At 33.6% G+C, this 25040-nt stretch overlaps 1 protein-coding gene across 4 annotated transcripts in view; it reads right to left on the bottom strand.

Moving 5' to 3' along the window:
* Positions 1-25040, bottom strand: part of LOC122902553 (sodium channel protein type 1 subunit alpha) — a 143537-nt gene that overhangs the window by 3358 nt on the left and 115139 nt on the right. For all 4 annotated transcript variants that reach the window (XM_044242257.1, XM_044242256.1, XM_044242254.1 and 1 more), the window contains exons 18-26: positions 23701-23821; positions 21481-21635; positions 19269-19442; positions 17839-17961; positions 10573-10854; positions 8108-8161; positions 6448-6585; positions 4223-4327; positions 2188-2458 (exon numbers count right to left, since the gene is read on the bottom strand). In XM_044242257.1, coding sequence (XP_044098192.1) covers positions 2188-2458; positions 4223-4327; positions 6448-6585; positions 8108-8161; positions 10573-10854; positions 17839-17961; positions 19269-19442; positions 21481-21635; positions 23701-23821 — 1423 coding nt within the window. The remainder of the gene's footprint in view (positions 1-2187; positions 2459-4222; positions 4328-6447; positions 6586-8107; positions 8162-10572; positions 10855-17838; positions 17962-19268; positions 19443-21480; positions 21636-23700; positions 23822-25040) is intronic.

Below are 25040 nucleotides of genomic sequence, written 5' to 3' on the forward strand. Positions count from 1 at the left end.
TAAGTCTCCAACATAAAGTTAAGAGCTTGAAATTCAGTTACATAATCTTAAATTTGACATACATATAATATATGTAACTGTCTATAATAATACTATAAATAAACCTTAATTTCAACATTCAGTATTAAACTCAACTTGATGTAGACCAGATTGTGTCCTTTCTTCCTCACTGACCACCCCCCACCTCCAATTCATATGTTCAAGCCCTAACTCTCGCTGGTATTTGGAGATAGGGTTTTGAGGAGATAATTAGGTTAGATGAGGTCTTGAGGGTGGGGCTCTCATGGTTGGACTGGTTCCCTTTTGAGAAGAAACACTGGAGACACTTTCTCTCTCTCTCCCTGCCATATGAGGACCTAGTGAGAAGGTAGCTATCTACCAGTCAGGAAGAGAGGTCGCACCAGAAACACACGATGCTGGCAGCTTGATCTTGGACTTCTAGTTCCTAGAACTGAGATTTAAGCCACCCAGTCTGTAGTAATTTGTTATGGCACTCCAAGTTCAGACAATATTCAATAACAATTTTACAATACCTCTTGTCTTTGAGGGCTGTCTAAAGACATTTTAGCTTGTACAAAAATCCCAAGAATAAATCTAAAAAAATAAGTTCAAAATTATGAAGTCTGTCTGAACAGCAGTGCCCAAGGATATAAGGACACATTTATATGAATACAATTTACAATTTTTTTTCTGAAATTGCCTATGGAGTCCTCATCCATCTAAAGGTATCTATAGTTTTTAATGCATTTTCATCTCTCCATGAACTTGGTACTTGCCTAAGATTCCACTATAATATTATACATACATATATATATATATATATATATTCTGGTATAAATTTTAATAGGATCCAAACTCAAGCTCTTACTGGTCTCCAGTGTCTAATGTTGGCCTCTCAGCCCGCTTCTTTCAAGCCTTTTTCTCCAATTGCCCTTTAAACAATGAAATAACAATTCGTATTCTATAAAGAGTAAGTTAGTCTAAGTACGTGTGGGTGTGTGAGAGAGGAAGAGAAAGAGGAAGATAGATTGAGAGAGAGAAGAGAGGTGAATACAATCTTAGTACATTTTCCACAACTGATTACACCATAGATTGTTGTGGAAATCAAAGGCTACCTGCAACATATGGGTTAGATATAAGACCAACTTCTTCAGAGGGGGTAATGGCATGAAAATCTACCAAACAGAGGCGCCCCATATTGAATGATAAAATGTTGACCCAATCATATTATCTGGTTTAGGGAAGAATGAATACTTCAGGCCCACGGATAGACTTCATCACTTCCTTTTAATGAGATGAGCTATTGCTCATGTGATGTGCTGTACATTCCAGACTTCAAAGTAATAATAAAAGACATAATAAAATGATGTCCCATACCAACCCACCTCCCCTTGTGCATCATTACGATAGCCCCATTTCAAGGTTATCTAGAAAATCTCTACCTGATACCCTTAAAGAAACTACCATCTGTATTTGCTAACATTTTGTTCTTATCTTTATTTTCTTTTCACTCTATACCTTTATCTTGCCACCAGCTTCCACTCCTATCTACATCCTGAAGGCTCTAGGTCTGTATATCTGAAGTAGTGTCCCTCCTGAGTACCAGACTAAATGTCTAGTTCTCTTCTCAATAGAGGCATTTAGATATTATACAAATAACTTAAAGTTGACATGTCACACACATTTCTATCTTAGTTAATAGATCATTCCCTGTTTAAATGAATGGGAATGTACCACTAGATTCACTATAGCCTAAAATAGGTAGGCTAGGATACAATTCTACACATACAATTCTACACAATAAATACAGAATTTATTTTTTGTAAGAAAAATAAACACTCCTGGATGAAATACATAAAAAATTTCAGAGGAGTTATTTCTGAGTAGTGGCATGACCTCTAATTTAAACTTGACTGTTCCAACTTTTACTTTTCTTTTAAGTTTTTTTTTTTAAGATTTTATTTATTTATTTGACAGAGATCACAAGTGGGCAGAAAGGCAGGCAGAGAGAGAGAAGAGGAAGCAGGCTTCCTGCTGGGCAGAGAGCCTGATGTGGGGCTCGATCCCAGGACCCTGGGATCATGATCTGAGCTGAAGGCAGAGGCTTTAGCCCACTGAGCCACCCAGGTGCCCCCAACTTTTACTTTCCTTAAACTGAACTTAAGAGATTTTTAAAATACTTCTTACCTACAATGGAGAGAATAACAACCACAAAATCAAAAATATTCCAGCCTATGGTAAAATAATAATGGCGGAGGGAGATGAGCTTCAGCACACACTCTCCAGTGAACAGCACAATGAACACCAGGTTGATGCGTGACAAAATGTTAGTCACATAATCACTCTGGTCATCTGTTTCGACCATCATGGTGACCATGTTGAGACAGATAAGAATCATGATGCTAATGTCAAAAACTTGTCTGGTTACAAAGTCAAAGACCATTCCTTGAAATTTGTTCTGTAGGGAAACAGAAATGCTTTTAGCAACAGAGGAGTTTACCTGTACATATTAGCATCTGCGTAAGCACTTTCTGCATTGATTAACTTTCTAATATCATACATTGTAACCACTGACCCTGAATTTCATAAAAGATGGCTTGTACATTAATTTTTAAAATTTAGCTATCGAAATTTCTATTTACTAATATGTATTCCACAGAATAACAATCCCTGTCAAAAGAGGATTTCTGATAAGAAATACTGCATACTACACACTTCATTCAGAGGCACAAAATGCAGATTAACATATTAAGACTATGCAAAGTTAAGAAACCTGCTTAATTTTGTTTTACCAGAATATCCTATGATCAGTCAGTTCATGCAGCTACTTCAAAACACAGTATCTATTAACATTCCATTTGTCTTATTCTCAAATAATTATTAAGGGGAGCTTGGAATTTTAAGAACACATCTATAACATATGCATTTTAAGTCTGTGTATGGCAATATTGGTGTTCTTTCACCAAATAGTCCTTGCTGCTTGACATAAAATGCTGAGCCTACACAGGAATAATCAGATCAGAATGACATTCCTTATGCTTTGATGTCAAAAATTAATGTCTCTGTCAATCTGTGATTCTGTTCCCCATTTCTGCCACTTTTAGTCCCTGCTGGCCATTGTCTGGCTCATTTTCCAAGGCCACTTGGGGACTCTGAGGATATCTTCTTCTTCTTTTTAATTTTACTTATTTATTTGACAGACAGAGATCACAAGTAGGCAGAGTCACAGGCAGAGAGAGGGGGAAGCAGGCTCCCCTCTGATCAGAGAGCCCAATGTGGGGTTCAATCCCAGAACCCTGGGATCATGACCTGATCTGAAGGCAGAGGCTTTAACCCACTGAGCCACCCAGGCATCCTGAAGATATCTTCTATCTTACATTTTTCCTACGCATAGTTGACCCATTTCTCTGCCAGTGTTAAGGCTTACCAGAAAACAATGTGTATTTCTCATCATTTTTAAGAAGACAACTATCGGCTAGCATGCTGTTGAATGTCACTAGCATTTTGTTCCCTAATATCCCCCAGGAATTATTTTAAATCCTTAGATCATCATTGCAAAAATCAATACAGTGTGGGATAAACCTTCTCCATTTCACAGGAGTTGTTTGGTGGTTTTATCATGGAAACATGAGAATTGTTATTTATCATCATGAATTGTATTTATTGACCCTGACTTCTGAAGACATTAGTAACTTCTAACTTTACAGCCATATATACAAACAGTAGATACTAGAATTCTTTTGTTCTCCACTCTCCACTTGTTCTCCACTAATAGAGGTAATAGAAATAATGGAGGTATTTCCATACCTCTAATGGAAAATAAAATGGAAGTAAGATATTATTTCACTCAACACTTTGTTAAACTAGCAGAAAATTGCATGTATTTTAACCCCATCCAAGGTTTACTCCTCTCTTTAAGATTACTTGGTAAATACTCTTGAGTTATATGACCAACTTTTTTTGGTGCATATCACAAAATTGGTCTTCGCCATTTAGTTTGGATTCTAGTTGTAAATTCCCTAAAATAGGGTGCATTTTGTTTCTTCTTGTTTTTGGTGGTCTCTCTCTTATTAACAATTTTTTACCATTACCATAAAAAGCATGAATTAATGAAGCTCTAATCTTTTCTGCTGGAAATGTTAGTTGCTATCTCTTCTATGAGAAAACCCATGCAATTTTTTGTTTTTGTTTATTTTTTCCCATATCATTTGATATTTCTTACTCCTGGTCGAGGTATAGGCTTTTGTGGCTTTTTCGATCCTAATTTTTTCATTGCATTATAGTATTTCTTCTGTTCTTCTGTCATAAAGATGTCTTGACCTCCAAAGTATAGAAAAGATAAATAAAAACTGGTTAAAACTGTGTCCCTTTGCACATAATTTTTCAATGTTAAAACAGGAAAGGGACAGTCAAAAAAGGAAATGGATACAATGCTTATGCCTAGAATTTTGAATTTGAAAAATAAGAAATGGATTTTTTAGGCACTACAATATTATTTAATTCTCTAATTATCCAATATTGACTTTATTATTTTCATTATTATTTTATGGCAGAAAAAACCCCAGAAACTGAGGCCATATACTCAGGGAGTGGAAAACTTGATTTACTGAAGCACAAATTACTCAGTTCCTAATGCTATACATACTGCTTTTCGTAAGTGAAAGATAGTGATTTTTTTATTCCTGTATAGCAATGCATTATAGTATGTACATTGCAAGATGGGTTAATGTTACTCATAAAATGCCACTTTCACTCTGCCAAGAATTGGAACAAATGGATAAAAAGGAAATGGGCTAAGTTGGTAGAAGAGTTGGGGGATACATCAGAGATCATTAGCATGACAAGGATGTGATAGGCCAGGAGGCACAGAAAATTGCAATTTGGGCTAATAAGTGAAATAAAAACCTGACATTGACCATAGAATATTAATAACAGTAAAAGGGGTTGGGGACAGGAATGTTCTATAAGCATCTCATACAATAGAAGAACACATAAGAAGAAAATATACTGAATAAATAGGATGAAAGAATAGTAAGCAAAGGAAGAAATACAGGTGGCAAAAGCATTCAAAAACACGTTTAAACTGACTAGTAATAAAAGACATATTAATTCAAAAAAATTTTCATTTATCAAATATGAAGTATTGCTGTTGGATGCCCATGAGCAGCACTGACCTGGGCACATCTGTATGGATAGTATTGTAAAGTATGATTATGAGTATGATCAAGCACATTATATGGAAGAAGCAAAATACTTTAGAAATTAGGCCAAAAAATAATTAAATACTCATTTTTTTGCACAAAGACTTTTGACAAGGCAGTTTTTATATCACTGAAGATTAGAAAACATAAATCATCAATTCGTTGGGAAATGGCTAAGTAAATTATGATAATGTATATATGAAGACTTAACAGAATGGAAAGTTTTATTATTATTTATGTCATTATTATTTATATTATTATTTATTATTTGTTTTATTATTATTTATGTTAAGTCAAAAAGAGAATATATGTATATATATATATATATATATATATATATATATATATATGGAATATCTCTTTTTTTTAAGTAAGCTCCACACCCAGCATCAGCCCAACACTGAGCCCAACACCGAGCCCCATGCTGGGCTTGAACATATGACCCTGAGATCAAGAACTGAGCTGGAATCAAGTGTCAGAGGCCTGACCAACAGAGCCACTCATGTGTCCCAACAATTAATAATTATAGATAAAATAATTTTGCTACTAAGAACATAAATGGAAAAAGCATGAACAGAAAAGCATAAAATGTGAAGGGTGATTACCCCCAAGTAATGATATTTCTTTACCTTTCATATTTTCTGTAATGTGCATATATAATCAGGATGATAAAATGGGCTTTATAAATGATAATGATAAAATAAAGAGCTGTTCAGTTCAACCTGGAACTAATAGTTTATAATGAAATACCAGGGAGAAGGAGGTAGAAATTATACATGAAGGAAAAGGAAAACTTGAAGAAGATTACGTCTTATACTGAATTTATTTGTGAGCATTCTAAGGGTTTTGACTAGAAAGTGTATTTTTAGGAGGCAAATTACAGGGAGGAAACAACAAGTTGACCTTGGAAAAGAGACTTGTGCTTGGGTTCTTTTCCGTTTTTTTTTCCCCCCCTAATTATTCTTTCCCAAAGGGTTGGAAATGTGGCCCCTGGATTAAAAAAAAGAAGAAGAAGAAGAAGGAGGAGAAGGAGAGAGGTTTTGGGAAGTTATTTAATACAGGAATATGGAGCACAGTTGTTCTTGACTTTCTATACCCTGAAAGAGGGGGGTAGTGAGTGGCCGAAGGATGCAAAATAACTCTTAACACATATGCTCACTTGGCTTCTGAATCAAAGTACTCATTTAATGGAGAAAACAAATACTTCTACTATCTTAGTGGGAGAGAAAATATTAGAAATACTTATCTTCTTTTTTTGCTGGTTGAAATTATCTATAATGACACCAATAAACAGGTTCAGGGTGAAGAAGGACCCAAAGATGATGAAAATAACAAAGTAAAGATACATGTATAGACTTTCCTCATACTTAGGCTGGAGTTCCACCTACCAAAGGAGAAGAGTTTGTAAAATATCACAATACATTTTGTTGGTGGAAGTCACTGGTGCTTTTTCATGAGAATAGAAAAGAAAATGCCTAGTAATACTTAGCAATAATTTTCTTTTTCACTCTGAATCAGCTATTCTACAATTAGCCTTTAGAGATGTTTTCATGTAAACAAATATAGTTATTGTAACACTTTAGAATCTATTTTTACAATGATAAGTACAACTAGTATCTTGCATTCGGAGAGTAGAGTATTACATTTGGTAAATTTTTTAAAGTACTGAATTTCCATAATTTAAAAATTATTGATGAAAAAATTTATTCCAGAAACTATGTGTAGACTATGCTTAGTCACAAACATTTGTGTACGCATGAATTTATCTGGCAAACAAGAATTGAGTTACTCACTTAGATGTTCAGCATCATACTTTTAACATTACAATAGACACTGAATTTTTTAGATTGAGCAAACACCTTGACATCCATCTTACAAATACTCGATTGATAATTTAGTCTTTGAATTGTACTTACAGTAAGTTATCAGCGAGCTACCATATCACATAGTACAGGGTAAATTAGTCACCCCAGATAGTTCCCTGAAAATTCATATCCTTCTAAAGGTAACAGTTAAAACCAACCACACACACAAAACAAAATTGTAGTAACAAAGAAATAATACAACTCAGGAGGATATCAGGAAAGTACTCAAAATAAAACTAAATCCACTTATGACAAGTGTACATCAAAAAAGCTAAGTGAGCTCTATCGGGTCAGTTTAAAGATTACAGAGGCAGAAGTTATTTTTCATGATAATAGACTAAACAGAGTGGATTTCAGAACAGAATGATGAAGAATAATAAAACATACTACATTTTTACGTGGTGTTGAAGAGCACAGTTGGAATAAGCAGGGATTTCTGTTCACTCCTTGAAGCCTGGAAGAGGCTATTACAGGAGAAACCAAATAAAATAGGTCTTTCCTTTGGTGATACCAAACTTAAGGGAAATGTTGATCATGAAGTGATAACATCATTGGTAAAAGCTCCAGTACATTTATGGATGTTAAAATCATGTAAAAGAATGAATTTGAAAGGGATTATTATAGAAATCTAAGGATGCCTGGACAATATCCCTAACTTCCCACATGGTCTATTTATGGAGAGTAACTATACATTTCAACTACTGACAGCAATCATATATTTTTTTCACATTTGCTCCTCCACACCGAAACTATTCCTGATTATTTAATTAGTAGATAAAAAGAAAGCAAAATAGAAAAATATTCAACAGATATTCATCAGTTATTAAATATATGAATGTGTTACTTTTTCAAAATTTGTTTTGATTTATTTTAGTAAGATCATTCTGATAAACACTGCTATACTTGAATAATAATTTGAGTCATATTTTTCCTTTTTAAAAACAGTCATCATAGAATCACTCCATTTGGCTGCTACGCTCTGCTGAATTAATTTTAGTACCTAAACATATTATAAGAAGGCATGATATAAGGAATACTTACATTTCTGGAATCAACTGCTGCATACATTATATCCATCCATCCCTTAAATGTGGCCTAATAAAAAGGACATGCATGCTTTACTTTGGAATAATTCAGACCTGATGTTTAATAAATATGCTTACTCATCTATTTTTTTTTTTAAAGGAACACTTTTGAAAGGCATTTCAAAACAAATTTTACATGGATTTTGGACCAATACCATATCTTAGTAAGACTTTTCATTTCTAAAACTCATAATAAACAAAATGATTATCTGATATATCCTCCTGCTTGATAACTAAGTCACAAATACTTCTCAAGTCCTTAGGGTTAATAGAATAATGCAAATTTGAAGTGCTATAGAAATTTGGTAGTATACTTTTAGGAAGCTTCACAAATGCCAACACACTTGACAATATGTGTAGCAGGCAATCAATTACAATTTAGATTGCCAGTCATCTACTGAAGCCCATTGGTCTGGAGATGACAGTGGCTGAGGGTTTAACATTCCTCTTGATCATAACAGTCTGAGGATCATATAGGATTATATAAAGTCATCATTGCAATTATTCTTTTAAGAATTTTGAAGGATAGCATCCAGAAATAGTCTTTAATTCTATTTTTTTTTCTCTGTAGTTTCTGATGAAAGTGAGTTAATATGGGCAAAAATGGAAAATAATACAGTAGACACTGGGTGTTCCAGATTGAAGAGACATCCCACATCTATTAAAGTGTTGCAATTTTTTATTTGTCATAGGACATACATTTTAAACCCTAGAAGTCTAAGAGGATTGTTCTTAGCTAGGGAGCAAGTCTAGCAAAGCTTTCAGCAACTGTATCCCAACATATCTTTGTTTTCATCACACTAACACTCGTGAAGTGCAGGATGTCATGGCAAGAAAGCCAAGGAAGGGTGGGTGTGATGGCAGGAAAGAAAAATTAACGATTCTTAGCTAGAAAATAGAAACTGTTTGTGTGTCAGAGAGGAAAATGTTGGGTGTCGATGGCTGAGGTCAATGATAGAACAAGACCATTACACACTAGGTACGGGAACAGAAAAAGTGATTCGAGGAACCATTTCAATCAACAGAGGTGATTCTGCATAAAGGCAACTATAAAGTAGTACTTTAGGGTGGTGGAATTTATTTAATGGCTTCCTGCAAGAGCTTTACCCTACATTTTCAGAATTATTTAGCATTTTAAGGAATTACTTGACAATTTTTTTTCCTTTCTCAATTTTACATAGGAAGTGACACAATTTAGTGATTTTTACAAGTGTGGTTAATTAAGGGTTAGAATAAACTCTCAAGAAAATGTCATCGTGGGTCCACAATAATCTTGAAAGAATTCATACTTGCCAGATTTTTTTTAAATCCCTATGTTAATTGCATAAATATTCAGAGTAAGCGAGAAACATGGAGAAGAGAAATAGGAATTTCAACAAGAAGATGGGAAGAACTTGCAAAGGCATCAGAGTACAAACACCTCTGAAAGAGATGCAAGAGGGTTTTGACCAATGCAGTTTTGTTGGCTTGTTAGTCTCCTGGTTGAGCAATTGAAAACATAATCCTGGGGAGTAGAAATGGATTTCTGCCCTAAAGCTTCTGTGGAAACACAAGGAAAGAACTTTTATAGCCTTTTTTTTTTTTTTAATTTAAGCTGAGTTTTCAGTGGCCAAAATAGAGCAAGATCTTTCTGCGTTCTTCAGTCTGCATTCTGTTTTTAGCCCCTGCTTTGCTGTGATGCAGATCCTGCCAAAAGCAGCATCAAATGCAAATCCTTAAAGGGCCACCACCTTTTGCAGTTTTTTAAACTGTGAACTATTTTTCTCTTTCATAAATCAGGCTTAGAAACCCAGTAGGAAAAAGCATGAATATTTAGATAAAATAGATTTAAGTAGTTGCACTGAAAGGTCATTTGAAGTGAGACCACAGCTGCTTGTATTTCACTTCTGGGTTCAGGCACTACCCTGTGTTATTTCTATTTCACTATGAGGATGTAACCCTAAAACCTACATATCATTCATTCATTGCCCGGTTTTCAATCCAAATCACACAACTCAGTAGCAGGTAATTGGCACAAGTTAGTTACGATCCAATAGTTGTGTTAAGGGTGTATGTTTGGGGAGGGTGATCTATCAGCAACAAAAGGTCTCCAGTTGCAATGGGGAAAATAATAGCATTCTTAACAAATAATCAATTTGTTTATATGATAGAGAGAACAATATGGGCAGGGAGAAAACAAAACCTTTGGGAAGAAGTCAAATAGCTGGTCACTGTCAACTATGCTGCACTGCATTCACACGGACCCAAGCTGCCACCCATCTGGGCTCATAAGCTTGTACTCCTAAATCAGAATTAGAAATAAAGTATGCTATAAACCTCCTTCGTAATAACTACACTCTTCTTAGTAACTTAGATGTATGTCATTACTCTGTTATTATTCCAAACAATAAACAAATTTCAGAGAAAAGAGTGTTCACTTACAACTTGAAGCAAAGAGAGATACCCAAATCCTACATTATCAAAGTTTACTTTCACATTTTTCCATCGGGCAGTCTCATTTCTTTCTATTAGTTTTAGGCAATCAGAATGATTATTCACTTCGTTGATGTCAAACATGTCACCAGTTGTGGTGTTAATACAGTGGTAGAATTTGCCAGCAAACAAATTTACGCCCATGATGCTGAAAATTAGCCAGAATATAAGACAAACCAGAAGCACATTCATGATGGATGGAATTGCTCCTAAAAGGGCATTCACAACCACCTAATACACAAATGGAAAAAAAGAAAAGTCAGAATTCTTACTTGTTAAAAAGGAAAAGACATTCCCCTAGTAATCTTTGGTATTTCTTTCTCTTTTTCTCTTTCTTTCTTTCTCTCTCTCTTTTTTTAATCAAGACTATTCTCGGACTTAAAAGCAAAGCAAAAAAAATCTTAAAATGAAATCCATTTGTTCTTAAGCAATATGTTTAGGGAAACAAATATAGACAATATAACAAAGAAAGAAGAAAAAAAGTTTAAAGAAAGAGAAGGGGAAGTACCAAAAGGTTAAAGGAAAGGCAAAATCAGAGGAATTTGCTGCCAGATGAAATTATAATATTTGTTGTTTATTAGAAAAAAGAGAAGTAGGAAATCCTAATACAGAAGATTAATTTTTAAAAAGACAATATATTAAATAATGAAACCAAAATTTTTGGACACAATTTGGTTTGACCAATATACTTCAATAAATTTAAAATTCAGATGTATAAATATAAAAATAGTATTAAATGCCTACTATAGTTTTGTCCTTAATTATTCATGCATTGCTAAGACTAATAATATTTTTTTGCATAAAAAGCAAGACAATTTAGCATTATGTATTTCATTAGATCATCACATCGTTTATTTCAAGCTCCAGTCATGTCAGTTGTTTCATTTACTGAGTTTAATTCAATAAACTTATTTTAAATGAAACATAATAGAAATCAGATTCCTAGGAAAGTAAGAAAAGGAGGGATGCCACATAGATCCCAAATCTGATGTGATTAATATCAAATTCTGTGCTAAATAATTATCTATTCTTTTTTCTATAGGAACATTTTTTTCCCTCTTAATTTTTGGATCCCAGATTAAAGATCTGAGTTTCATATTTGGCAACACTGTAGGAATGGCTGTCCTCCCTCCTCTACGGTACCCATTGGAGCTGCATTTATGAGTAGCTAAGAGAGAAGATAAAAACGGGACCTAAGATGCTCATAAGCGTAGAGGATGCCTCAGACTTGCACACAGATAGCTAAGTTACTTCTACCTGCATACTTCTATTATTCTTGTCAAACTGATCCAACATACACAATAAGCATCAAAATATGGTCTATCTGCCTTTTGATGCCAGTGTATTTTTAGAGCAAAGTTTTTTGATCGCCTGTCCAAAAAAACAAATACATGAGCCAACTCCTTACGCTTCTGAGCTATATTGCAAGTTTGCAAAGAACACTAGGCCTTACGGGGTTCCAAAACAGTGTGCTAAGTGGGCCAAAGGAAACTGTAAAACCACTGTTGGCAAAGGTAAGGAAACAAGCATAACATATAGGATGGTGGAGTCATCCAGAAAGATCCAGGTCATATAGCCTATGCAGCTTACCAAACTGAAACATGGCACCTCACCTTACCTCATCTGCCTGTATGCAGAAATACAGTTGATCAAGTAAATCCTTACTTTATACATTTTAAATGTGTGGATACACTGAGATTTCTCTTGGATTCAAAATTTGATAGCTGAAATCAAGTTAGTTATTTCTCTCACTTTCTGAATATTTTGTCTACCACCCAGATTAAAAAAAAAAAACATCTTATTTTTATTGTGTATACACAGAGTACATGTTAGAATGCACATTTGTACCTACAACAGCCTGTTTAGAGACTGGGCAGCATACTGGTGTCCTATACTTATTTCCTGAAGTTCTTTACATGTCAACCTGTAGGTTCCACACTTCTTTCTTCAAGCCCTTTCTCACCTCTGGCTCTTCTTTCCCATTTTTACTGTTCATCCTAGTGCTGGCCTCTGATATTTCATACTGGCACTGTTGTCAGAGTCCTCTAACTTTCTCCTTCCTTTCATCTATCTGATATGAATTCATCATCCCTAAGTCTCACTTTAAAATTATTTAGTGGATCCCCACTGATCATCAAATATTTTCCTTACATTGGTATTCAAATCACCCCACCCATCTACATTTCTAGCTTAAACTTCTCTAGCCACCTACCCTCATGCCAACCCAACTGATACAATTACCAGACAACTGAGATGCCTTTGAAATCCCTTGCCCAGTGTCCCCCTTTCTGGAACATTCTTTCTTCTACAAGGTCTAGTTCACGTGGCACTTCTTTCATGGAGCCTCACTTCGCCCTCCACGTTAGCCTCCAAAATAAAGATGAGCGTTCCTCTTTTGAATTTAAGAATCAGAATTCCATTGCTGGCCAGGACCATAGAGATAATTTAGTATGGTGTTCTCTGTTGGCAATGAGAAAAATGAGGCTAAGATAGATTAAATTCAGAGAGTAGACTAGAAGTAGCATCTAGTGTTTGCTCTTTCCATTCTACCTCACTCATTCTCCTTAGAGTTGCTCCCATTTATCTGGTTCCCACATTGCTCTGCATTAGAGTTAATTGCATTTCTGTAATCTTGACACACAAGAGGATTTTTCTTCTTTTAACTTAAGATGCAAAAATATATTTGTGAATTCTCCAAGGTCTTGAATGCTTCAAATACGGGAATGTAACAGAGTACTTTGAATTTAGGGGGAAAATGGTTGAATGAATGAGTGGAGTAAAGATTAACTAAGTAAGCATTTATTGACGAAAACATAATTTTTAATGTTACTTTGGATATGAGATGAGATAAAGAGCCCAGCACAACAAAAAAAATTGGGGGTTAGCCAATAAGTCTGAGCAGTTTGCTTTGGGGATTAGTTTTGTGTTAAAATGAACTCTCTGTAATTCATAATGCAAGTAAGTATTCTGAAGCAGTGTCTTTCAGGAAATGATTTGCAATGTTGGCATACATTTGGTCTAGAGAAAAGGTTTATTTTTATGAAGGTAAAAGAACTAAATGTTGGAAAACATTTGGCACAGTATTGGGAAATTTACTATACAAATGTCCATCATATTTACAATTTCTTAAATGGAGCAACAGAGTTCAGAGAAAGGAATTGTCTTTTCCCAAGAGTCCCAAGCCATTTCTTGGTTTAGCACAGAGGGAGGTGTATTAATTCTTTTCAGGTTCTAGGGAACGGCAATAATTGGTTCCCATGAGGTAAAGTCACTGGGAAGAAATGGCCTAAATTAATTGGAAAGAACAGACTGAGGTTTCAGGATGCAGAGAAGATGTCTAAGGAAGAATCCATCTTAATAAATTAATACCAGAGGTTGCTTCTTCTCACAAATGTTTTGCAAAACATCATCAATTGAATTTCTCTATTCTACCACAATCCATTCTTATAAAAACTCTTCCCATATCTGATTCATTATCTGTATTTTATTAAATCAACACATAATGAAGGATTGACAATTAAGTATGCAAATTAATGTTAGGAATTTTGATACATATAGAAATGTCTTGTCTGAGCAAATTATCTTTAAACTTTAAATAATACTACTCATGGATTCTAATGCTTCTTTAACCTAAATACAAAAGCTAAATGAATAAAAATCAAAAGCAGGCAAAACAAAATGACACATTTTTAAGTATGAAAAATAATGGAATCTTTTAAAAAGTCTAATGAATACATTTGTGTTGTGGAGTTTAAGATAATTATCTTTGAAAGATAGGATACAATTATCCAAACAAAATCTCCAATGTCATCTCTCTTAAGAATTAAAAACTCTCCTTTTATATTATTTTTAAACTTTAAGAATAAACAAAATATAGATTCATTCCTATTTATGTTTGCATTGTATCTTGCATTCCAAGATTCTGAAAAGTTATTTGGGCTCTAAGAAATGAGTTTATACATTAAATTCTATATGGTAAAATGTTTCTGTTTTATTTCTAGGTAGGTATTCTAGTCTGTAAAATTCAAACATGTGGATCTCTTTATACTAACTTTTCCCCATTTAAAACACAAATCACATGTGCTGACTCAACTCTTACTATATTTTTGCCTTATTTACATTTTTCACTTAATAAAAATGAATATGGTCACATAATCAATACCAGTCTTATGAAAGCTGGAATACTGAACCCTAACATCTGCTCACACATAGCAACAAGGCTGGGAATTGACTGCTGGTATCTGGACGGCTGTTTTCAGGCTCCAGACCAGTGTAAAAAATGGCAAGGGGTTTTATGCCTCAAACAGTATCATCAATCAACAAGTTTACGTTTTCACGCATTCATTCCTAAACCCCCACCCTCACCAATCAGAAAATCTCCCCATAAATGGATAGACTCCATATACATATAACTAAATCATATTCAGTGAAACTTAATAAAAATATCAACAGTTGGTGTTCAGATCCACAGAGGGTAAATTCACAAAGGTATTTTTCTCAAAAGAAAATTTAAGACAATTGAAAGTAGGGGATTAGAGTAGAGTGTATTTTCCCTACTGTGGTGCAATAGTACCCTTCCCAATCCCTCCCTCATCCCACTACACAAAGGCACAGTGAAAGGATGAAAGGTAGCAAAAGGGGTAATACAGTACCCATAATAAAGGGCTGAGGGGAGGAACCAGCGCTCCACCCCATCCAAGTTGGAGCAAGATTATCCTATATAAAATAGAAATATATAGTTTGTTAATAGTTAGAAATCTGATATGACAGAACATTTGGTGTTACTTTATGTATATGATGGTCTCTGTCTGTTTCCCTATCAAGACTTGAGTTCTTTTGAAAAAGAAGGTATCTAAGATTTCTTAGATTAGGAAAGTTAAAATACAAATTTAAGTACAAATTTTATTTTACTCTAGATATTCACAACATCAATTCACTCAGTTCAATTTTACAAGTTGAAAAATTTGGACTGGAAATTTGAAATACAATAAATGTTTAAAAGCTGTCAGCCAGAAATGTGCATAAAACATGCAAAACATAAAGTGCAAAGTGATGATAATTTATTACTTTCTAACTTCTTATCAAGCACTATACAACATGCTTTATTTGGTAATGTTGCATAAAAGCACATGCTTGAAAAAGTGACAAGTCAACAAAAAGAAAATGAGTGCTTGATTTACACTCTGACATAGCTATTGTGATTTTATGCTGCTAGGGAAAAGAATAAAATGAGAGTTTCTGAATATATTCAAATATCACTTCCCAATTATAGTCATCATTATTATGTCTATCCTCACCATCATCCATGTTTACATTTTTAGAAATTAAAAAAAAAAATCCAAACACTAGAAACAGAAGTAGAATCAAGAATCAGGTGATTTTGTCTCTACAATGCCAAACATGTGTTCTAACAATCAGCCACTTTAGGGTTGTGTATATGCTATAACAAGAGGTAAGTAACCATATTCATAAATCCTATAATTTAAAGAAGAGTTCATCTCCTATCAGCATCAATAAGAAGTTTATGTTTTTAACATTCTCAGTTGCAAAAGTTAACCTCTCCTTACATATATAAAAAGCATTATCGGTCAATAATTATAGATAAGGTTATTTCTGAAAAAATCAAAGGTAGACCCACAAGACCAATGTTGTTATAGAAATAAAGTATTAAACATGGGAATATCTGGCCATTTGAATCATGGATTTAGTACATTTTCAAAAGGTTAAATTCAAAATGTTTATAACCACTTCAAATACTTAGCATTGTTCAGATTTCAGAAGGCATTTAAAAGGTATCACTTTGATTCAGGCAATATGTTTTCAAGTAGAATGTATAAAAATAGTATTTTTCTTAAGAACTGAAATGGCCAGTCTGAAACAAAAGAAAGTGACATTTTAACTGGAAAATAAACTTAATTTTTACATACCCTGGAGAGAATTTCCTTTAACATTTTAGTAAAAATGTGAAGATCTCTGTGAGAAATAAAATAAGACTGCATTATATTGTGTTAAATTGTTTCTAATGAGGAAAAACTTTCTATATATGTTAGGGAAAATAAAGACAAGTCTCATGTTCTTAAAAAGTGACATTTACAATAAATCTTATTTTAAAAGAACAGGTAAGGCTATCAACAACCTAGAAGATATAATTGGAAGCCTTCAATACAGCTCAGTTTCCATAAACAACTAAATTTTAGGCAGAAAAAAAGCAATGTTTTTCTATTAGAATCATACCTACTAAGCAGCTTTGTTTTGGCAAAAAAAAAAAATGACTTTTTTAAAAAAAAGGAACTCCTTTTCTATGTTATACATCTTATATATCAATGCCTCATGAATTTTAATAAGGCATGGGAAATAATAATAGGTCAATAATGACAACATTTCTAATTTGTAATGAATCATAGGGAATGGTAAAACATTTCCTTGAAAGGAATAGTATAACATTTTCTGTAACTCAAGTGAAATTTGAGTTATGCTTAATTTATGAATCATCTATAGTAATGAGTCAAAATTATATTTTCTGTTCATTCTATTACACATGCTTTATTTATTGTCATGAAAAATTGGGTGGATTTACATATAATCTTTAAGTTAGTATTACTATCTATATAAATTAAAAAGATTAAGGCAGTTATAAATTGAGGCTACATTAAACATAACTTTTTTAAAAAGTTCAAAGTTGAGTCAATATTTAATAGCTACACTTGAATATTCAAATAATGCAAACTTTGGCATTATACAGACAAAATTTTGATATTTAAAAATGGTTTTCCTTTACTTTTGTACTTAGGCACATGTGTGATTCACATTATTTTTGGTAAAACTCATTAAGTACAATTTAGGTCATCACAAATGAGAAGCATATAACATAGACTTAACTTCAGTGGATTATTATCATATCATTACACATAGTACTTTAATAGTGCATCTGCCTTTTTTTTTTTTTTTTTGGTAAGGAAACTCCCAAGATGTGTTAGGAAATAAAGTCATTTTCATGAGCACAGCAGATAAATGATATTACATCATTTCAAGGGAGGCCCAAGTTCTCTTGCATATCACCCAGAAGTAAATATGCAACAGATAAAATGATAAAGTAGCAATTTTGCAAGGATTTGCCATTCCTTTTGCATGCATGGGTTTTCCTTTTATAGAATTTAATGTAATTAGCTTAATTTTTACTATATGTAATACTTCAGGTTCTTTCATTTTCCTTACCCTCATCCCTTCAAATCGTGATAAGGCTCTTAGAGGTCTCAGAGCTCTCAGTGTCCTGAGAGATTTGATGGCACCAAGTTCTGAGTAACCCAAGGCATTTGCTGTTAAACTGACCAATGAAACCTGCATCAATAAATAAGGAAATAAATAAAATCATCAATTTACTATATAATATAATATAATATAATAAATATGAATTTTGCTTATAATTACTCAGAAGATATTTAGTTGCATATTTCCCATAAAGCTTTTAAAATTTTAAGCAAGTATTTTCAGCTTGATGCAAAAAAAGTAGGTTTCAGGATGTTAATTAGAGGTAGTTGAATAAAAAACCTTGAATGTCATATAATTTGTTTACTGTTAAATTTATTAGTAGAGCAATTAGTTAGAAAAACCAGATAAAAATTAATTTTAAAAAGGGAGAAATTCAGGTGTAAGAAAAGGTTATTGGTCATCCTTCTTTTATTTTATTAAATTGTGGTGAATTTAGGGCTTTGTATGGCTAATGATAAAATACAAAAGCAAGAAATCTCAATCCTGCACTGTATGTTCAACTAATTATAATTGATACTCTCAAAAATTAATAACTTGGCACATTGATTTCAGTTTTTTTGAAGGTGAGTTTTTGTTTGTCTTGCTATCACCTGTGTTTTCTTGAAAGTTTATTCTTATGTAAACAATGTAACTTAATAAATAATTCCATCATGAAATTTCCTTAGATTTTTCTATACTAATTTACAGCTTCTGCTGTGGTTACCTGGCTAAAAATGGATAATCGACAAACATTTGCCAAGTAAAAAAATCAATGAATTTACTTATCTTGTATGAAATATGAGAGTACTAAGAAATGAAAATATTAGATATCAAATTCTCTAAATAAGGAATGTACCAAAACTTCATATCCAGAATTATAATTTCTTTGGTTTGAAAGTGGCTAGTATTGGACAGTTTCACATACATTGGACACTATTTTGGCAAAATTTTCTATTTTTCAGTATATTGTTACCTTATATTTAAATATACTTTTTATATTACTTGCAATGTGCTATAATTTCTTTTGCATTTTTTAGAGATACACTGATCCTTATGAAATACTTAAAATAGAGCAATGAAAAATAAAATATTATTATTGCAAAATGACAAAATCTCTATAGAAAGGAATTTAAGCAACATACCCTATTTCACCACTTTCCCTACAAGCTGCTATATTGTTTTTCTCCTTCCCACCCTAGACAACCACCATAGATCCCATCCCCTCAATGCCAAACCAATACTAAGTTTATTTCTTATTATAACACTACCATTCAGTGAGTTAGAGTTAAGTAACATTTCCTGTCACCATAGCATACTGTCCAGATTCTCTCTTCTAGAATTAGTATACGAGCCAGACAAACTACTGTGATAAAGACAAAGATACACAGGATACCTACATCCACAATTAAGAAGTCCAGCCAACACCAGGCATTGGTAAAATATGTTTGATAGCCATATGCTACCCATTTTAGAAGCATTTCCAGAATGAAAATGTAAGTGAAAACCTTGTCAGCATATTCCAACATTGTCTTAATTGTCTTTCGCTGATCAATATATATATCTTCAAATGCCTATAAAGAAAAGTTATATATTTTAGCTTTCTAAAACTACTATACCTTCTAAGTTATTTTTCTGATCATATATGTATATATATGATCATATATATATACACACATATATGCACATATATATATTCCTTGATTTTATTTTTTAAAAATTTTCCTGATTTTTATTATATATGTAATATGTATATATAATATATAAACATATTTCTCTCTCTCTCTCACTCTCTCTCTCTCTCTATATATATATATATATATATACATATGACATCCCATTGGGCTAGGAGGGCAGAGGAGTAGTAGGTATTGCTGTTTTTTAAATTTTTTAAACTTTTTTCCTCTCCAAGATCTTTTAATGAATCAGGGGAAAGTTATACTCTCCATTTATATTATAGTCAGAAGAAAGAGGTAAAAGCATAGTTTTTATGAATTAGTTTGACTTGTTTAGGAAACAGTTCTTGATGTCATATACTGATGGTGTTACCCCAACTTTTCCTTTTGTCATTTCTTTTGCTTTCTCCTGTTGATTTTTTGCCATAAAAGAGGTTGAAGCAATAAAAAATGGAGGTTTATATTTTTCATAAAGTAGAAGTTATAATCAATCCTCACATTGTTGAATTTTACTGTATAGTTGGCCTCATTTTCCCCCTCTCCCCTTCATTTTGTTGATAGTTTATATTTCTCAGCAGAGATATGGTATGACAATGATAAGATAGAAATATATTTCATTTAGATTATGATATGTATTCTACTAATACTATGTATAAACTTCTGTTTATATTTTACATCTAAGCCTCACATTTGTTTCAGAGACAAAAGACTATTTCTTGCATAAAGTGGCATGCAGAGAAAGTTTATGTCATCAGAGAAATATGGGAAATATAGGCTTATTTATAACTCCTGGTTTATGAAAAATACAAACCTCCATTTTTTATTGCTTCAACCACTTTTTTATGGCAAAAAATCAACAGGAGAAAGCAAATGAAATGACATAAAAGGAAAAGTTGGGGTAGCACCACGAGGATGTGACATCAAGAACTGTTTCCTAAACAAGTCAAACTAATTCATAAATATAGTTCGAATTATAAATGTACATTAAAGAAACTTAAGTGATTGTATTTCAATTGGATAAGCTCATTTTGTCTGTTACCTATCTCTCTGTCTTATAGCTTAAGTATATTTGTGTCAGTGTTTCTCTAAAATGTTATCTATATGTTATGCTTTATATGTTTGTAAGTGATTTTCATACAAATATAAATTAATTTGATGTAAAAAGAGAAAGCAATCTTTAAATGAATCACTTAGGCATGCTGCCCAATATTTTTTGTTACCAATATTCATATTCCTTGTTTCCTGAGTAGCATAAGAATAGTGGACACAATTTAAAAAGGACAGAGAAGTGGTCCCTAAGGACTTATTGACTGTCCATAAAGAGGTAATAACAATACCATTCAGAAGCAATATTCCTCAGAATCCAGAAGTTACATATACTCCATCACAGGATTTCCATTAACTACACTGTGTTGTCATTCTTACCTTCTTCTTAAAATGTGGGTAATTGAATATTTGTATTCTCTAGTTACAATGAATAAGTGGGAGGGACAAATTTTCTAGGTTACATAATAAGCAAAACTTAATAAATAATTTATTAGGAACTGTATGTATACGTAGTAGAAATAAACCCAGAAATGCACAGTTAAAACATTAAGTCTATAATCTGGAAGATAGGATGTGGAGGTAATGCAAAATGTGTTAGAGACAGAAGAGTGAGGGGGTGGATGGGTGGGTAGTAAGTGGATGGATGGATGGATGGATGGATGGATTTAGAGATGTATATATATTTAAGGAAGAAGTCCTAAGTAGAGATAACGAGGCTTATCAGAGTTAATAGTTGACATCATGAAAATGAAAATGGATGCAGGATGAGGGTTTTGGGGAAGAAAATGCATTGAATACTAAAACAATGTAATAGAAAGGATTAATAAGTCATTAGTATTAGATTATCGTAAACTTAATATTGTACCACTTTTGCTTAATAGTCACTTACCAGTGCACCACTACTAAGCAGAATCATGAAGACAATGAAGGTCTCAAACCAGTTATGTTCAACTATTCGGAAACACGTTCTTCTCAGGTTCCACCATTGTTTCCCCCTCCCTTCTTCCACACTGATTTGACAACATTTAAATCTTTGTACACAGCCTGCAAGTATAGTGTTCAAACAGGAGTAGATGAAGTAACTTCTGCTGCTTCAGTAATACTCTTTAGCATGTCCCTGATTCATCTTCTCACTACAATTACCATCTCCATCTTGCTAGGATAACTCTCTAAGCCTGGAGTAGTAAGAGCACATTCATGAGCTGTATGAGGCTGTGAAAATTATTCAGCCTCCTTAAACAGTTCACTGGCTAATACTACCTGCTTTTTCTGCCTTGACTCTTCTTGTCCAAAAAAGAACTCTGTAAAGTACAAACAAATGTAAGTTACCTTTGCCCTGTACAATGTCATGCTACGGCTCTCTGTTGAAGTCACTCTAGAGGAGTTCAAAATGAGATTAGTGATAAAGAGCAAACTTCCCTTTTAAAGAGATTAAGGAATAATGATGTAGATCTCCCCCAACAATGCTGGGTTTGTTACTGTTTTGTTTTCTTGTGGTGTTTCTAGAAGAGCTCATATAATTTTCTAAATTAATTTTGTCCATTAAAATGTGATTGCTTGGCTTGGCTTTGATTTGTCATTACCTTCCTTATACTGCTTTTACTCATTCAAACCATCCGTGATTACCATTGTAAGCACCATGGAGGATACAAATAACATTTTTTAAGGCAAAAAGAAAAAAGGTACAACACATGGACCTTGCCATCAAGAACCTTAAATTCTTGTTTTCAAAAATATATATAAACTCAGGAAGCCCACCTCAGGGCAAAATAAAACAAAACCACCCAACACCCCTCCCCCAACCTGCCGCCCAAAAGACCCTCAAAAAACACAAAAGAAAAAAAAGAAAAAGTCAAGTATGCTGGAGGAAGAGGGAAAAGGGAAGGAAGGAAAAGACAGAGGGAAAAAGACAGTAAAATACATACAACAGTTCAAAACAGAAAGAGAAGAGCTCTCCTGAGATAATATTCAAAAAGTCATCAAGTTAATTAAATGGGTATGTTTACTAATAGCTGTTGAGAGGAATAATAAGGAATGATAGGCTCTCTTCCACCACGATCAGATGAAGGTACTTTTGAGAAGGACGTTGAGTGATGTGTGGAATTTATACTGGGAAATAGAGGGAGACAATATATATCAGGCCTATGAAGAAGAGATCACTAAGTAGAGAAAATGCAAATATATTCATATCTTCAAAACTCAAAATCGTGAGAAAATCAGACCATGGGAAATGCTGATCATGGGGAAAACAAAGCTCTTAAAATAATTGTCCATATTGTACCAGGCTCAAATAGGTTCTGTTCAGGTATTGGGTATGGGGCTGTGTTTATTTCCTGCTTTGTCCAATAAGCTTTGGAAAATGAGGATTTTGCTAAAAAATACAGTTTATATTTGCCAGTCACTTAACTTTAGTTGTCAGAAAGTTTTTTTTTTAAGATTTTATTTATTTATTTATTTATTTGTCAGAGAGAGAGAGAGAGCACAAGCAGGCAGAGTAGCAGGGAGAGGCAGAGAGAGAAGCAGGCTCCCAGCCAAGCAAGGAGCCGGATGGGGGACTAGATCCCAGGACCCTGAGATCATGACCTGAGCCAAAGGCAGACGCTTAATTGACTGAGCCACCCAGGCATCCTAGAAAGTCATTTTTTTAAAGATTTTATTTATTTATTTGACAGAGATCACAAGTAGACAAAGAAGCAGGCGGTGGGGATGGGGGAAGCAGGCTCCCTGCTGAGCAGAGAGCCCCATGCAGGGCTCCCTCCCAGGACCCTGGGATCATGACCTGAGCTGAAGGCAGAGGCTTTAACCCACTGAGCCACCCAGGCACCTCCAGAAAGTTATTTTTAAGGCAAATTCTGTGTATGAGAATTATGATTAGTATTTAAGATGCCACTCCTTGTGAAATCACGATTTTATTTTTAAAAATACAAATTACTAGTTTTTATTACATTAAAAATAGTTTTCTCCATGTTTGTGATCTTTATACATAATGGGCAGAGTTAACAAAAAATAACCACAGATTTTAAAACTGTTAGCATATTGGAGGTCACTGACATATATCTACTAAATGTTCTATTCCATTGCAAGATTAACATAAAGGCCATTTTCTTACCTTCAGTGAAACAGGCTTCAGGTTCAAGGGTTTCCTCGGGTTCCACTACAGGCTGTTCTTCTGCAGGTGCACCAATGTCTACAGTGCTGCCTTCCGAAGAGCTACTGCTTTCATTAAGTTTCTGGGCATGAGATAGACATAAAAAGTACAGCCCTTTAATTTCAGTAACAAATAGTTTAGAAAAAAGAAGAATTGGTGCTATGAACTGAGTTTGGATTCTCCTTGAAACGAAGAGATTTTAAGTTTGAAGTAAAGAGGGTTGAATAAGAAAGGGAAATAAGGAAATTGTCTGTGTTCTCTCCTTTTCCATTACTCACAATTTTCATGTGAAATCAGATTGTTAACATTATGAGACCAGCATCACCTTGATCCCCAAACCAGACAAGGATCCCATTAAAAAAGAGAACTACAGACCAGTATCTTTGATGAACACAGATGCGAAAATTCTCACCAAAATACATTATGAAGTTACAAATGGTCATCCAGAACTGGTACTAAGCCAACCACTGAATTAGAGAAGCCCCAAGAGGGAGGGTGAGGGGGAAGGAAAGTTAGTGTAATTGTTCTCGTTTTGCAGATGAGGGAGCTAAGGGTCAGCCAGGTTAAGTAATTTGTCTAACATCATATAACCAGTAAATGAGAAAGCCAATATTTGAGAGAATTACTCCTGAGCCCAAAGTCCATGCTCTGTCTTCTGGGCAATCACACTGTTTCTAAAACAATATACTGACTCTCTTACCATTTTTTCTGAATTTAAAACTGAAAATAATCCATTGGAAAAAATAGCAAGTTTAGTCTAACAAGTGAAGAGAATCTAGAATTCGATCTTGAAGTGAAAAACAAAAAGCAAAGACACCTGTTCACACCACAAACCATGGAATTTTGTATAATATAAATATTCAGTATCTTCACAGAAATTGTTTCATCAACTGCAATAAGCTAGCTCTTTGGTAGCTGTAGACATGAGTTCTATTTAATTTTTGTTTACAGTAATTCTGCCAAACTAATTACATATTTGTTATGAAGCAAATGTCACAATAGTAACTTCTGTGCAAGCAATAATAAAACCCCTTTTTATATAGTTTTACTTCAAATCACGGGGAAATTTTGGTTGTTTTATTTCAAGTTTTTATTTAAATTTTAGTTAACATCTAGTGTAATATTGGTTTCAGGAGTACAATTCAGTGATTCATCGCTTACGTATAGCACCCAGCTCACAGGGAGATTTTTCAAAGTAATACTTGGGAAGTCTTTAAAAATTTTGGACAAACCCACATTTTGTTTACCACAGTTCTTCAGATATGGTACCAAATATCAGCCTCCATATCAAACTTAGTATC

Source organism: Neovison vison, chromosome 3 (assembly GCF_020171115.1).
Source record: "Neovison vison isolate M4711 chromosome 3, ASM_NN_V1, whole genome shotgun sequence".
Classification (NCBI taxonomy): Eukaryota; Metazoa; Chordata; class Mammalia; order Carnivora; family Mustelidae; genus Neogale; species Neogale vison.